The sequence below is a fragment of the Saccopteryx leptura genome, chromosome 1, assembly GCF_036850995.1.
Source record: "Saccopteryx leptura isolate mSacLep1 chromosome 1, mSacLep1_pri_phased_curated, whole genome shotgun sequence".
Taxonomy (NCBI): domain Eukaryota; kingdom Metazoa; phylum Chordata; class Mammalia; order Chiroptera; family Emballonuridae; genus Saccopteryx; species Saccopteryx leptura.
In genome coordinates this window covers 215,554,887-215,571,743 of record NC_089503.1, presented here as the reverse complement: position 1 = coordinate 215,571,743, position 16,857 = coordinate 215,554,887, and the positions used below count along the sequence as shown (strand labels likewise).

Here is a 16,857-nt window from a genome sequence, read left to right as displayed (position 1 = left end):
CAATGTAGTATCTATTTGGAACACAAACTCTGCCCTTTTGTCCAGCTCATTTTGATTATTAAATTACCCAACTGTATTGTTAGCCCTGCCCAGAATCAGTAAAAAATGGTTGGATTATTTTTCTTGCTTTGTAGTAACAGAGCTGGCCTGAGCCTATACTGTTAAATGAATGCAACCCTTAGCATGTTTCTAAAATAATTTTTACAAAATGACATTGTGTTCCAACCTAACTAAAGAGATAAACTACAGGGGAAAATATTTTCTTTTATAAACATATTGAGCACTTAACTGTGTCACACATTTAGACAAGTGTTGGAACACCCCTTTGGTTACCAAAATATAATTATTTTTGAAACTTCTGGAGACTGGAGTTTATCTTAAAATAATTCTCACCTGTTGACCTGGTGTTTCAGCTGGAATGGTTTATTGTCTCTGTAAGGTATTTTTTCCCCCACCGAGAAAGAAAGAAGGAAGGGGTCACAAAGTGTGGAATAATAAAGGCTTTATTGAGTACAGAGCACACATCCTTCCCGATGAGGTTCCCTGGCCCCGAGGAAATATGGAGGCCAAGGAAGTCGCAAGGGGTGACCCACGTGAGAGATATTTAAAGGGTCCCTAGGGTGGTTGAGTTAATATGACGTGGTGAAATCTCACTGGCTGACGGAGGTGTCGCTCTTTTCCAAAGGGCTCTTGGGAAGTTTCTTTTGGTGCGCTTGGTTGTGGGCGGCCCTAGCCAAAGTACCCGGGCCTGAGCTTTCCCCATTATCCACTCCAGGATATGAACTCCTGATCTATACAGTAAAAACTAAGGGGGAGTTGAACAATTACCAGAAGATATTGGCAATAACAACAACAGGCAATCTAATGTTTTAATTGGGCTACTTAAGTATTACGTGAGGTTCAGATGTGGCAAAGGATATAGCTATATGTGACATATCATGAAGTAAGGTGTGTTTTGGGTATTCATAGGGACAATTCTATTACACTATTCTCACCAGTCAAGCAACCTGCCTCGGGCAAACAAAATGGGCAAGAAGATTCATGCCTACTTCACTCTTATACCAAATGAAACAAATTCTACTTCTAAGATTTTCCATCTACTAAATTACAAATGAAGCCATCAATGATTTATATGGTTGACATGGGTTTTTAATTTTATAATGTTATACAATGTACAAGAATGCAGGAGACGCTTCTTATGAGGTCTTAGGGGGAAAGTGGTCCAAGAACACAGTAAGCTTTCCAATCCAAAGCTGCCATTTTGCAGAATTGGTGGGTGTTATGGAAGAGCACTCGGTGGAGGGTAAGCCTTGGCATATTCTTTCACTGTTTCTGCAAAAAACTGGAAGGATGGACAGATATTTTTAAAACAAAAATTCTATACAGGCAGACAGCAGCACCCAATATATCTGAGAAGCCTTATTCAATCAAGTCCACTATTTCCTACAAATGTTTTGCTATGAATTTTGTGGTCATTTAAAAAAATTTTTGATTTGAGTGCTTGGCGTTTTTTGACACATGCATACATGTGCACACGTGTGTGCGCATGTACACACATATCTGTTTATCCCTTTCATAGTCCTAAACTGTCCTCAAATTAGCAGAAATGGAGCACAACCAAAACAGAGGAAATTACGGTGGTGTCAGCTGAGAAATAAATCAAATTGCATCTGAAGCTCAGAGTCACCTCTAAATCCTTTTCTCAACCCGTGCAATTGCACAAGTTTCACTAATGGTAAGCCCATCTCTATAAACATATTTTATCTCTTTAAAAGAAATGGAAGAGGATAGCCATGTCTAGGATAAGTGTGTGTCTAAGGCTATCAGCTGAGCACACATGAAAGGTGAATGAGCTTTAAGGCTGGAAGCTTCTAAAATGGTTATAAGAATTTATACTTTGCCTTCAATTGAAAACACACCACATTCCCTCAAGACTGAGGACTTGGCAATACAGAGTTGCTCACTTGGTAATGCTAGAACTATCCCTAGCATTTGAGTTATTGATGAAGGTTTTAATAGTCAACGGGGTTTGTTATTTTTTTATGTTGTTCTGCAAATTAATATTAAGCAGCAAAACAGAAAAGAAACATTTATAAAAATGTTTCATCTTCCTATTTGGAATACTAGTGAAAAAAAAGAATCAGTATTCTAAAATAGTAACAATTGCCCCTGACATAGCTATGAAAGCCAGAACCAAAGTCCATAAAACAAAGAGAAAGTGAGTTGAAAAATTACTGGGTAAATATTATTATTATATGTAGACAGACAGGGTAAATTTGGGGGAGGGGAGGAAATAGCCTCTGGGGTTTATTTATAGCATTTTTTGGCCTCATTTCCTGAAATCACTCATTTAACAAAATGGCACAACTCTCCAACATAATCAGGATAACTTATACAGGGGAAAAATTATAAAAATGACAGTTGTTCAAGACCCCTTGGTCACAATTAGCCTAAGTGTATTCTATACCAATTGTAAATTTTCTTGTAAACTTGGCTTAAATTATTTCCTAGAAAACTTTCCATAGTGGACATCTTTAAATCAATAAGTTCAAAGTTTCAAGTGTGAAAATTACCTTTCTGTCATAGCTGAAAATTAATTTTTTCTTGCCTGAGAGAAATGACATGCCCTAGTAATTTTCATATAGCCTTTAAAATGGAACATCCAGGCTCTGATGCGAAATCTCCTAAAAATGACCCCCCAAAATACATCAGAACATTTCTATTAATTCATGAAATTAAGGATAGCTTTTTACATTTTCTCCTATCACTGATTCCATTTGCCTTATTACTTTCATCTGTGACCCACAAACTTGGTGGCACAATCAACAAACCCCTTAGTGGCCGCTTCATCTCTGCTCTATTTGATTTCTCCTCTCTGAGTAAATGATTAAGTTTTCATGCATTGGTTCAACCAAAATCTATGTTCACTCAACCACATCCTTTATTGATTACTTCTACTGCAAACAGTAGGCCAAGTGTGATATACATAATTGGACAGTTGTCAGGGGATGTGGGTGTTAACAGTCCTGTTTTCCCAGTTGGAAACTGGAATCACCTTGATACACAAATATTCTGCACTGTTTCATTCTCATCCTTTGGACCGAGGAGTCCTGTTCCTCAGAATATATGTTTTTAACTCTCTAAGGTCTGGTTGAATGAATTTAATGATTATACCATATAATATGCTGTTCAAGTTGCACCTGTGCACTGCATAGAGAAAACTGGAATTAATATTTGTCTAACACTTTAACCTTGTCCTTTAACTCATTCAAATCAGCAGCAGCTTTTCTGGGAGAAAAAAATATTTGATTCTATCCTTTCTAAAGAAGGACTGGCTTTAAATCTATGGCTAACTTTTAAATTTAGAAATTCTTTAAGCAATATATAATGTTTATATACAGATGTTGTATTAGCAGCACTGCTGGCAATAGAACTGCATTCATTGATGGGAGCATATAATTTATAACAGGAAGACTTTTTCTGTAGCATTATTTGTTAGAACAAGTTCCAGATACTTTTAAATGTTTTGGAGATCTGTTGCTCCTTTGAGATAAAAACAACTCGATTCACCCAACAATGTTTTTATTTATACTATTTTGCGTTTCTTACTGAACTTGGTTTTTTTTGTTTGTTTGTATATGCTATAATTTAACAATCCTCAGCCGGCCAAAATTAATTCAAAATGTACTTCCATCAAAAATATATCAGCTTTTAGGAACGTGAACATAAATAAGCTTCAGTGAGCCCATTTAGCTAAATAAAAAAATAATTTTCGTAAGGTTTTAAAGTGATATGCAAAGAAGTCTACTTTTTTCATGTTATCAATTTTTTCATGAATATTACAATCCAAGAAAGAATCTGGAGAGTTAACATCAATTTGATAAAACATGATTGGCCCTAGAAATGTACAAATTTGCTCAAAATTCTAAGTGGTGTATTTTATTTATTAACACTTTTATACTCTTCAGCTCTCTCAATACCATTTTAGTTGTTCTTCAAAGCAAGAATTTAATCAAAGTAATGAGTACACCTACCATGATATTTTATTTCGTGTCTGCATGTGAAATATCCCTTAAACAATTCATATTATTCTCTGGAGAATTGGGCTGTGCCTAAATAAGGAATAAAATTATTCATCTTTTGTTATGAAAAAGTAAGAACAGAATAACAGAAGTCATTGTTTCATTGGGAAAGTGAAATCTATTCTTTCTCTCAAATGTAGATTATTCTTGGCCCTGGCTGGTTTGCTCAGTGGTAGAGCATCAGCCTAGTGTTTGGTGTCCTGGGTCCAATTCTCGGTCAGGGCACACAGGAGAAGTGCCCATCTGCCTCTCCACCCCTCCCTCTCTCCCTTCTCACTCTTTCTCTCCCCCTGCTGCAGCCATGGCTCGATTGGAGTGAGTTGGCCCCAGGATCTGAGGATGGCTCTATGGCCTCCACCTCAGGAGCTAAGGAGAGCTTGGTTGCTGAGCAACTGAGCAACACCCCAGATGAGCAGAGTATTGCTCCCTAGTGGGCTTGCCAGGTGGATCCTGGTTGGAGACATGTGGAAGTCTGTCTCTGCCTCCCCTCCTCTCACTGAATAAAATATATATATATAGACTATTCTTTTACAAATAGAAAAGGAAAAAGGAATGCATCTTATAGTACCTGATCTCAAGTAAACAAAAAGTGTTAGTTCTTTGACCCTGCCCCATGGAAAATAGACATCATAAGACTTTGCCTGTCTTGCAGAGTGTCTGTTCAAATCATGGTGTTTCATTCATTGCATAAAGAAAGATTTTAAAAAAGAAATGCGTAGCTAATTTGGCTTCTCAGAGGGTGGTAGAATCTTTCAAGTACAGAGCTGTGGATATGATAGCTTTTTACTTCACTGAGAGGTAATAATAATACTAGCTGTCATTTAAGGAATCTCTTTTATAAACCAGGTTACACTTATATGTTATTTTTCATCTCACAACATTTTCTGGTCATTTTAAAATGAGGAAACTGAAGCTGAGAAAGAGTGCAGATGTATTCAAAGTTATTCAATGAAGATCCATGTTGGGATCCAAGCCTAGATCTTTCTAATACCCACCATAACACACTGTAACTTTAAAGCAATCTACCTTATTTTTACAAACATACCACAGCTTATCCATGAAAATGAATGTTGTGCTCACCAGATCTTGGGAGGTTATGCAAGTTGATACCTCTAATCCTGCCGCCACCCTAAACTCCTGTGAAATGCTTTCTGTGCATGTGGCATATTCTTCTGAATAACTCCTATAGAAGTACATCATTGTTTGGGGGGTGGGTTTGATCTTTGCAAACAGCCTAAGGATTTAGAGTCACATTTACAAAAACTATAATAATCTTTAGAGATAACCCCATTTTGGAGACAAAATGGGTTAAATTACTTATAAATGCTTTATAATAACATTATACTATGCAGATGTTTCCTAAAGAGGGATTCCAAAAATGCTATCAGCTTCATCATTAGGTGACCTCTTAGAAGATAATCATGTGGAGGAAACTTTCCTCCTGTGCATGCTTAGTAAGTCTGGCCAATTGGAAACATGGGTGTACAGTTAGGATATGAATTGCCTACAGTAAGCAGTTAGTGGAGGGGAGAGAACAGCGTTGGACAGAACTCTGAAAAGAGCCAACTTTGGGTGGGCACCTACCCCAATGTCAGTGAGATATCCAGGAAGGTGAAGATATGAGAGAACTGAGAACACAGAGATCAGATGAAAGTTCTGGACACTAGAGAGAGAGAAGCATTTGGAGAAAGATGGGATGGTTCACAGCAGGGACTCCCAATCTGTGTGTTGAAGACCTGGATGAGGGCACAGGAGGAAGAGGCTTGGGAGTGGAGCAAGTAGCCTAAGAATCTATAAGCACACTAAACATTTGATGAAATTCGAAATTCAAACATGTCTCCCACAGTGCAAACTACAACTTTTCAAACGTATATAGGCGTTTTGAGTTTGCCAATTGATTCCCTAGGTTTGGCTCCAAATCCTTCAGCTGCTTTTTAAGATCAAATTTACCCTACAAACTCTAGACTTGTTCTTGTGAGGAGGATATTGAAAGGGATGTGCTCAAAGTTTCAAAGCACTTTACAGAGGGCCCTCGGGTTACAACACAGTTATGTTCCTACAACAGTGATGTAACCCAAATTTGGGTGTGAGTCGAAACACGCCCTAGCCTAACACAAAGGGAACACTTGCCCTTTTGACAGTTCAAAATGGCACAGGTAAGTGTACTGGGGGATGCCACCTCCCTCACTCATATGCCAGGTTATTGTGAATTCTTCCGCTCTGCGCAAACTAGTTCACCCATGTAGTCCATAAGTACAATGGTATCAGTGTAAGCTGAAGCACTCACGTCTCAATTTTTTAAAGTTTTTATGGGAGTAAGCATCATAAACTTGAAACATCATATGTTGAGACTGTCATAACCCAAGGACCTCTTGTATACAGTTCATAGTACCATTCACTGTTAATCCATGTATGGATTTACATATTTATTTCTCCAAATTGACAGTGAAACTCTTTAAGAGTAAGAACCATATTCCCCAGAAAGTAGCATTCTAGGGTATTTGAGAGTCTCTCAAAGATTTCTTATTGTTACTGAAATATCCAGAAGACAGACGTTTATAGTCATGAACTTCAAACAACCAATGACTGAGGTTCTCATGATTTACCTGGAAGCTTGACTTTTATATGAACTGTATAAATATTTCCCACCTCAAACTTCCTACCATTTCTTGACTGGAAAATATATGAATGCCTAGTAAATACCAAGTACTCTGCTAGAAACTGTCTTTCTGAACATTTTACCAGTATATATAACACTTGTGTAGGGCATTTCAGTGATGTCTGACCTTTCACTGCTGAGGGACCCTTACAAAAACAAGCTACCATTCATCTTTTACAAACTTTAATAGGTTTTATTTTTTAAAAAACCAGCTTTATTGAGATATAACTCATACACCAATTTGCCCTTTTAAAGTCTACAGTTCAGTAGTTTTCACTACATTTATGAAGTTGTGTGACTATCACCACTATTTAATTCAAGATTATTTTCATCACCCTGAAAAGAAATCCTTTAGCAATCACTCCCCATTCCCCTCTCACCCCTAACCTACTTTCTGTCTCTATGGATTTGCCTGTTCCGGACATTTCATGTAAATGGAATTATACAAGATTTAATTATTTATGATGGGCTTCTTTAAGTTAGCATGGTGCCAGGTTATCCTTATTATAGCATGTATCAGTACTTCATTCCTTTTTATGGCTACATAATATTCCATTGTATGGATATACCACATTTTGCTTATTCATTCACTAATTGATAGACATTTGGGTTGTTTCCACTTCTTGAAGAATAATGTTGCTATGAACATTCATGTATAAGTTTTTGTGTGGACATATTTTCATTTCTCTTGGGTATATACACATGAATGGAATATCTGGGTCATGTGATAACTATGTTAAAGTTTCTGAGGAACTGAAAAGCTTTTTTCTAAAACAGCTGCAGCAGTTTTACATTTCCACAACAATACATGGGTGGCTTGAAAGTTTAAATTTTAACTTATATACTCCAACAAAATCACACCACATAATTTTTAATTTTATATTTTCACTGTGAGTTTCATTATCCTGGTAACCATCTTGCACTTTCTAAAGCAGAGACACACAATTTCTTCTCTTCACTGTGACACTTAAGTGAAATGAAACCCAATAGTTTCCTACTTTATTTATTCTAGCCAAGGGCAGATGACAGAAGCAATTACGTACTTGAAAAAAGTTGTGAAAATTGCAAGAAACACTTTTCAAAGCCTTGATGTTGTGAAAGCAAGTACAATGCTTGGTGACATCTACAATGAAAAAGTGAGTATATGTATTTCTGGCTTATGGGGAAAAATTGTAGCATTAAAATTCTATTCTTATTTGAACCTCACTGTCCCCCAGTGTGTTATGCGGAATGGCCCCCAGACTGCAGGACTTAGTTAATGCACAGGGAAGTGTCTGGAGAAACGTCTCTTTCTTTTTCTTCTTCCAGGACCTGAGTGCCATGTTGGGCACAGTCACCACAAGCCGCTAACACTAATTCACATCTCATAGACAATGCAGGTCCTTAGTCATTTCAGATTTGAAGAGCAATTAAAATATTTCAATGTAAAGGAACTTCATTATAATGGTTGGCTTTTATCTGCTGACAATTCTCTTGCTTCAAATTCTTGTTTTACTAATCCAGCTGTGATGCCCCTGCTAGGTCCCTCGGGAGAAGACAGGACAATCCCAAGGGCAATTCTGCAGGAGATATGTAATTCTAACAAGAGATTGCTTATGTGAAAGAAGAGAGAAAAGTATAAAATAAAAGTATCTCATTCAAGAGGCCATTACTAGTGAAACGCATTGGCCATAGCGGACTTGTGATTCATTTTCTCCTGCCTTTACCTTTTATTGCCTAGATTCTTCTTTAGAAATGGCAGGAAAGAGGCTTGTTCTCCAGTTATAATTGCTGTTTTGGTCCTGAGTTGAACCTATCCTTGTGTATGTGTGTGTGACAGAGACAGAGAGAGGGACAGACGGGGACAGACAGACAGGAAGGGAGATGAGAAGCATCAATTCTTCATTGCGGCTCCTTAGTCTTCTTAGTTGTTGTTCACTGATTGCTTTCTCATATGTGCCTTTACTGGGGGGCTCCAGTAGAGCAAGTGACCACTTGCTCAAGCCAGCAAGCTTGGGCTCAAGCCAGTGACCCCACACTCAAGCTGGTGAGCCCACACTCAAGCCCGATGAGCCCGCGCTTAAGCCGGCAACCTCAGGGTTTCGAACCTGGGTCCTCTGGGTCCCAGTCCAGTCCGACACTCTATTCACTGTGCCACAGCCTAGTCAGGCTGACCCTATCATTTTTGAGAGTAGTTACATTCTCAAATTGTGTTCATACTCGTTGTCTTAATCTTTCTGAGAGACTATTTATGTGGTGGTTAAAAGCACCAACCCTGGACCAGACTGCCTGGTTAAAATCTAAGCTCTTTCACTTACAAAATCTGTGGCCTGGGACAAGTTAATTACCTCCTCAGCACCTCTGGTTTCTCACCTCCAAAGGTCGTTGTGAGTACTAAGTGAATATGTATGAAGCATTTCGAATAGAGTCTGGCAGTGGAAGTAAGTGGTCGCTATTATAATTCTCTCCACCCTTATGTGGTATCATGCAATTGCCCTTTCCAGAGTCTAAGAGGGTTTAAGTCACCTACCCAGGTCTCCACGTTTTCTATGTGGCTGTGGTATTCAAACCCATACACTTAACCACTGTCGTCCCATGTTCCATATAATTGATTTTGATGATATCAGGATTATTTGGGCTTATGTTTTTTAAGGAAATAGAGTTTGAAGTTTACTTGAATGAATGAAACGGCTCATCTTTAGTTGTTGCTTTCGTTTAGCGTGCTTTCTAGTGGGGTGTCTTTGTACACTCTCTCTCTTGCATTTGCCCTGGCTCATCTGCTCCCCTCTCCTGTCACTCACCATCATAAAGCTTCCTTTTCCTCGAATGTCACCTTCCTTCTTCTCCCCTCCTCCCTTGCCCACCTCGCTCCCTTCTCCCACCCCTGTCTTTCTGGAACCCCTCTTTCAGCCTTGGTCATCCCACCCTCTCCCTGAGTTCTTTCCACCCTGTCCCCTCCCCCATCTGTCGCCCCCATCGCAGCAGGTCTTTCTGCACTGTGTGCTCCCGCTGCCCCATCCATCTCCGGGACTTCTGTCTCATTGATCTTGTGTGTGCTTTTGTTTACTCTTCGGGAAACTGGTGAAAAACAGACAAGGCGTATGTTCTTGTGAGGCTTGTTGTCTACTGGGGGAGCTTATGCTCTAGTAGCAGAATTCACCTTTCAAATAAAAAGGTATAGTCTTACTTATTAAAAGGATTGTTCTTCAAAACAAAACTGCAAAAGCACCAACTACTTTACCCTACCACCAAACAATACCCAGAATTCTGCCTTTTCAGATAACATGAACGTTAAGTGTCAGCCTGTATCCTCCTAATTACAGAAAGCGTAAGAAAAAATAAATAAACCTTTCTGAAGGGTAATATTTTTATATTTGCATTTTCTTAACATTATTACCAATAACTTGTATCTCATCAATATATTTTCTACTCTCTGATTATTAATTGTTGAAGAAGAGTTTAATATACAGAGGCTAGAGATGTGAAAAATATTTAAAGGCTATGTCAACTACCAAAAGATAATTGTGTACCAGTTTATCTCTTCTAATATAAAATTGGAGAACTCCATGTATTTATGCCATATTCAAATGTACATTCCTTCAACTGTACAAGTTGACTCATACACCTTAGTGATTCCTTATATCTTAATGAAAGGGATAAGGATTCTGTCTGCTTTGTTTATTATTTTATTCCAGTGCCTCGCAGAGAAAGCCTGGCACAGACTTGGTTAGCAAAAATATGTGAGTTTGTTGAATCAACCAGTAAACTTATAACTAATTTTGTACAACTGAAGAGTAGTATTCTCTCACTTCTGAAATTCCAGACTTCTATTTTACTTATGTACATCATCTTGGCATTTTGAAAACTTGTGCTAAATCTTTAAAAGCAACTCTAATGGTACTTGGCAGTATACCTTTTTAGGCCTTATTATGCCTTTTCTGGTTTCATATTATTCATGTAATATATTCTAATTATATTCTTAATAAATTCTAAGGAATAATATTATTATAAGACCACAATTACAATACAAAATTGTTTGCAAAAATGTTGGAGTTATTGTTTTCTCTAATATTTACACTGTTGTTATAATTGAAGTTAATACATTTTAAAATATTTTTGTCTTGGATAAATTCTCTTATTTTATATAGTAAAATATTCTTTTTACCTCATAGTCCCAGAAGATGGGCACCTTCCCAACCCTCTTCATGTAATCTTTTGATGGAGTGTTCATTGAAAATATATAATTAATATAAAGTGGCCAATTGAGAACTTTTGAGGGAAAATAGAAATCCCATTTGGGATTTCTAATTCCTTAATAAGATAAAAAAAATAATCATGTAGTTAAAACAATGTTACTTTCAACCCTAAAATAGCAGGAAAACTGTAAGAAATGATTCTTCCTTAGTACTGAGCAAATGCCCATTTATTTTGAGCTTGTTTATTGGATATAGAGTGACACTTTAGACACCAAAAAGAGTCTAGTAAGAATCAGAATTATGCATGAAAATTCTATGTTATAGTGTAATAACACAAGCTTTGTTTCAAGATCTATGATGTCATCAATGAAGTTGTCTCTTTCAGTAATATGCATTTATAAAGTGCATAAATACATTTGTATATTCTCAGACTCATGATTAAGATTGCCAGGATTAATTACTAGAATCTTCTGAATTTAAAATAGGATAGAGATTAACTAATTGATAACAGAAATGAACTATGAAGGGTTGGGCAGAACCTTTAGAGAAGAGATTAAATTTAAGAATTAAAAATCTAGAAATACAATGCACCTTAATCAAATCTTATCCCAGAAAGGTATGTGTAAAAAACCCTTGCATCTGAGAATTAATGTTGTATTTTATTAACAGTGTTTTAAACTAGAGAAATTTACACTGATACTAGTTTTATGGCAGGTGTGTGTGTGTGTGTGTGTGTGTGTGTGTGTGTGTGTGAAGATTGGATACTAGGCACAATTTTAGGGAAGAGTTATTACCTAATTATAATGCTCCTATTTTAAGGGGAAAAAAAGCACTTGTTCAATAAGATCTAATAAAAATTTTAGGCACATAAATATTTCCAGTAGCAGCTAGCTCACCTCTTTGACTGTAAACTTGGTTACTTGCTGAATTCACACTGCTTGGCATGGGGTTGGCATATAGTAGATACCCAGTGAATAAACAGATGAATGAATGAGTTTGTTTAAACATAAATGAAATAATATATAAAAACAATTCTGGAAATTTAAATATGTTTATTATTCATGGCCCCTAATTTTTTCTGAACCGAGCCTCTCACCTAAAACAACAAATAGCTCAGAATTATAAAGCTCGGAATTATAACTAGAACAATAATTAGACATTTATACTTCTCTTTTTAAACATAGAAATATTTGGTCTAGTCATTTATTTTCATCTAGTTTATCCTATATCTTTGATGTCTAACCAGATAATCTATAATTTCAATAAATTTTATTTTTATTTTCAACATTTCTGTAGTTTCTCAACTATATAATTTGCTAATTGGCATATAAATATTTGATAGTTTTATTTTTCCTAATTTAATCTTATTCTCATATAAACTCTGTTTTATATATTGAAATAAGAGAAAGAATTTTTCACCTCAGCAAATAAAAAATTATTATTGATACAATATAGAGGGACTCTGTTTAAATTAGCAAATTTAATTGGAATGAACCATTTGAATAAACAGTTCACCTAAACTGTCCCTATGGACATGTAACAGTGTTATATGTGCTGCTCATAATTGTCACATAAGCCCTGTTTCTCCCCCTCCTCACTTTGCTAGCAACTTTTTATTCAATCAATTTGACTGTTCTCTGAACTCCATGATTATGCAGAGGTATGTGGAATTGAGGGTGTATTTTACCTGAACTGGTACATGGTATAGAATTGTCTCTATAGTGTTTCTCTTTCTAATTCCTTTATCAAATGTTCTGAGAGGCTGACTTGAAAATTCATAATAAAGCATGCTCTTTTATAAAGGTTTCCTTTCAAAAGAGTATGCATGTATGTTTTTGTTTGTGTGTATGTGATAGAGAGTAAGGAGAGGACAGGGGACAAGGAGAGAAGGAAGGGCAGGAGGGGAGAGGGAAGGGCAAGAGGGGAGAGGGAAGGGCAAGAGGGGAGAGGGAAGGGCAGGAGGGGAGAGGGAAGGGCAGGAGGGGAGAGGGAAGGGCAGGAGGGGAGAGGGAAGGGCAAGAGGGGAGAGGGAAGGGCAAGAGGGGAGAGGGAAGGGCAGGAGGGGAGAGGGAAGGGCAAGAGGGGAGAGGGAAGGGCAGGAGGGTGGAGGAGAGGGCAGGAAGGAAGAGGAGAGGGTAGGAGGGGAGAGGAGAGGGCAGGAGGGTGGAGGAGAGGGCAGGAGGGTGGAGGAGAGGGTAGGAAGGAAGAGGAGAGGGTAGGAGGGGAGAGGAGAGGGCAGGAGGGTGGAGGAGAGGGCAGGAGGGTGGAGGAGAGGGCAGGAAGGAAGAGGAGAGGATAGGAGGGTGGAGGAGAGGGCAGGAGGGTGGAGGAGAGGGCAGGAGGGTGGAGGAGAGGGCAGGAAGGAAGAGGAGAGGATAGGAGGGTGGAGGAGAGGGCAGGAGGGTGGAGGAGAGGGCAGGAGGGTGGAGGAGAGGGCAGGAGGGTGGAGGAGAGGGCAGGAAGGAAGAGGAGAGGATAGGAGGGTGGAGGAGAGGGCAGGAGGGTGGAGGAGAGGGCAGGAGGGTGGAGGAGAGGGCAGGAGGGTGGAGGAGAGGGCAGGAGGGTGGAGGAGAGGGCAGGAGGGTGGAGGAGAGGGCAGGAAGGAAGAGGAGAGGGCAGGAAGGAAGAGGAGAGGTTAGGAGGGTGGAGGAGAGGGCAGGAGGGTGGAGGAGAGGGCAGGAGGGTGGAGGAGAGGGCAGGAAGGAAGAGGAGAGGATAGGAGGGTGGAGGAGAGGGCAGGAGGGTGGAGGAGAGGGCAGGAGGGTGGAGGAGAGGGCAGGAGGGTGGAGGAGAGGGCAGGAGGGTGGAGGAGAGGGCAGGAAGGAAGAGGAGAGGATAGGAGGGTGGAGGAGAGGATAGGAGGGTGGAGGAGAGGGCAGGAAGGAAGAGGAGAGGATAGGAGGGTGGAGGAGAGGATAGGAGGGTGGAGGAGAGGGCAGGAGGGTGGAGGAGAGGGCAGGAGGGTGGAGGAGAGGGCAGGAAGGAAGAGGAGAGGATAGGAGGGTGGAGGAGAGGGCAGGAGGGTGGAGGAGAGGGCAGGAGGGTGGAGGAGAGGGCAGGAGGGTGGAGGAGAGGATAGGAGGGTGGAGGAGAGGGCAGGAGGGTGGAGGAGAGGGCAGGAGGGTGGAGGAGAGGATAGGAGGGTGGAGGAGAGGGCAGGAGGGTGGAGGAGAGGGCAGGAGGGTGGAGGAGAGGGCAGGAGGGTGGAGGAGAGGATAGGAGGGTGGAGGAGAGGGCAGGAGGGTGGAGGAGAGGGCAGGAGGGTGGAGGAGAGGGCAGGAGGGTGGAGGAGAGGATAGGAGGGTGGAGGAGAGGGCAGGAGGGTGGAGGAGAGGGCAGGAGGGTGGAGGAGAGGGTAGGAGGGTGGAGGAGAGGGCAGGAGGGTGGAGGAGAGGGCTGGAGGGGAGAGGGAAGGGCAGGAGGGGAGAGGGAAGGGCAGGAGGGGAGAGGGAAGGGCAGGAGGGGAGAGGGAAGGGCAGGAGGGAAAATGGAAGGGTGGGAGGGGAGACCAGAGGATGGGACCCAAAGTGTTATAAATCAGTGATGAAAGGAAATCTTGTTCCCTAGCGTCTGTATTCGTATAGCTCAATCCTAAAAATTATATCCTCCTTGAAGGAAGAGTTTTTAATGAGAATTTTCAGAAGACTTGGGGGTAGCAAAAGATAGTCTGTTTTCTGAGACTCAGTTTCATTATTTGTAAAATAAAAAGATTTTCTTATAGGATGACTTATGAAATCTAATGACATAATATATATGAAGTACTTAGCATTGGCCTGACACTTCATAAAAGTTAGGGAAACACTATTTATTTGTAACCAATAGCTTTTAAAAGGAGAGGTAAGGATAACCAAAAACAAACAAACAAAAGAACACCCTGAAATTTTGTGACTTAATATGGTTCAAAGAACTTGGAGAAGAAATAGACATTTAAATGATCATTTGAGTCATGCTAGTCCTATCAAGATCATATATTTTTAAACTCTTGGATGCTCCCACGTTCTCAATCAGGAATGGCATGTGCATGTGGGAAAACAAGATTAAAAGTTCAACCCGCAGATATATACATCTGTTTTCACTGATGATTGATTGAACAGGTTGGCTGAAAATGGTCTCCTAATGTGGCAGATGACTAAAGCTGGGTAACACGATTTCATTAGGTAGGTCCAATGCTACAAGTAAGAGAAATCAATGTGGATTGGTTCACTCTTTCCCAAACTTCTTTTTGTTATCATGTATTAGGTTGAACCATATAAAAATGCTAATATTTTAAAATTTTTATCCAAAAATCTTAAGTTTCATACAGTTCAACCTGATAAAGATAGCTTCCTTAGTGAATTAACTTCAAGATTTGCATAGTTAGTAATCACAATGTTTAAAAAGAACCTTATTCTAACAGAGACTCTTCTTGCCATGACTTTTTTCTTAAAAATAGAGAAAGCAGTCAATGAACACCTACGGTGCCGCAATAAAGAATCGATGCTTCTCATCTCTCTTCCTTCCTGCCTGTCTGTCCCTATCTGTCCCTCTCTCTTTCTCTCTCTCTGTCTCTAAAACAGCAACAACAAAAAAATGAATCGCTATCACTTTTGAAAGAACAGTGTGGTATTTGCCAAGATGCGCAGATATGGGGAATGGTAACATGAAAATAAAAAAATTATTTCTCTTATATTCTTAGGGCTACTACAGCAAAGCTTCTGAATACTTTCAGCAAGCTTTTGACACAACAGTACAGCTAACAAACATTCCTCTGATGGATGAAACAAAAGTTCACTATGGAATAGCAAAGGCTCATCAGATAATGCTGACAGTTAACAACTATATAGAATCTGCCGATCTCACCAGCCTTGACTACCTGCTGTCATGGAAAGAGAACAGAATTGACATTGAACCTGATCCAGCTGCTGATAAGGCATTGTTTTCTGAAAAAGTTTAGTTTTTGTATCATTCTTAATCTAAGTCATCTTCACTGTAAAGGTTTACTCAGTCATTGGTGATTTTAATTGTATGGGTAATCTTAATTCATTCATTACTACTGAATGTTGGATGTACTTTCATGTTATATTATACCTTCAATTTGTAAGAAAAGCATAAAACCATGCTAATGATGCCTTCAACCTGATAAGACACCATTCTCATGCTATTTTTTATTTTAATTATCTTCAAAATTCAACAGGAAGTACTGACCAATTGTAAGGAATGTGAAATACACTTATGTTTTTAAAAAATGTTACGTGTTATATCTTATTGACAAGAGTAAGTGTTCCTAGATGCTAATTAGTATTCTTACTTTTCTGATGGTAGTACATTTTTCTATTTTTTGCCAATTCAAATTTGAATATTAATTTAGATAATATGTGATAGTAATTTCAGTCAATGCCACCTTTTTTCTATATATGTTTTCTTGTGATAATTAGTCAAAATAGTCAATTACAAACAAAATGAGGTAGGTGAGGGTCAGTTTTGCATGTCAACTTGCCTACGCTTTAGTCCTCAGTTAAGAATTTTAGATTAGGGTCTTTTTGTAAATTTTAAACAGCACTGCTGCCTATGGTAGATCTTGTGTTACGTTATTATTTTTTTGCAAATCAAACTTTTTAAAGTAAAATATTTCAAATGTTTTGGGATAACTCAAATGGAATCATTAGGCAAAATTTTGTAACATGAAGAGACATTTCCTGCTTGGGAGTTTTGGGGGGTTTTTTCCCTTTAGATAAAAAAATAATCTCTTTTGGAATTTATTTCCTCCATAGAATAAATAGTAAATAATAGTAAATTGGGCACAAAGGAATTTTATTCACTCTTACATTAGCAGACTACCACTTACACTGATTGTCCTCTAGTTATAAAATAAGAAAGGTCTTATTCCAAATATATGTACAGTCAGAAAAAATAATAATATAAAATCTTTTAAAAAGAGATGCTTGTTGAATTTCAATGTACT

General features: G+C 38.9%; 1 protein-coding gene across 1 annotated transcript in view; it reads left to right on the top strand.

Annotated features, from left to right (window-relative positions):
* Nucleotides 1-16,107, top strand: part of TTC29 (tetratricopeptide repeat domain 29) — a 118,934-nt gene extending 102,827 nt beyond the window's left edge. Inside the window, exons 9-10 of the mRNA XM_066360919.1 lie at nucleotides 7,754-7,877; nucleotides 15,592-16,107. Coding sequence (XP_066217016.1) covers nucleotides 7,754-7,877; nucleotides 15,592-15,849 — 382 coding nt within the window. The 3' untranslated portion in view covers nucleotides 15,850-16,107. The remainder of the gene's footprint in view (nucleotides 1-7,753; nucleotides 7,878-15,591) is intronic.
* Nucleotides 16,108-16,857: the final 750 nt, after the last annotated feature.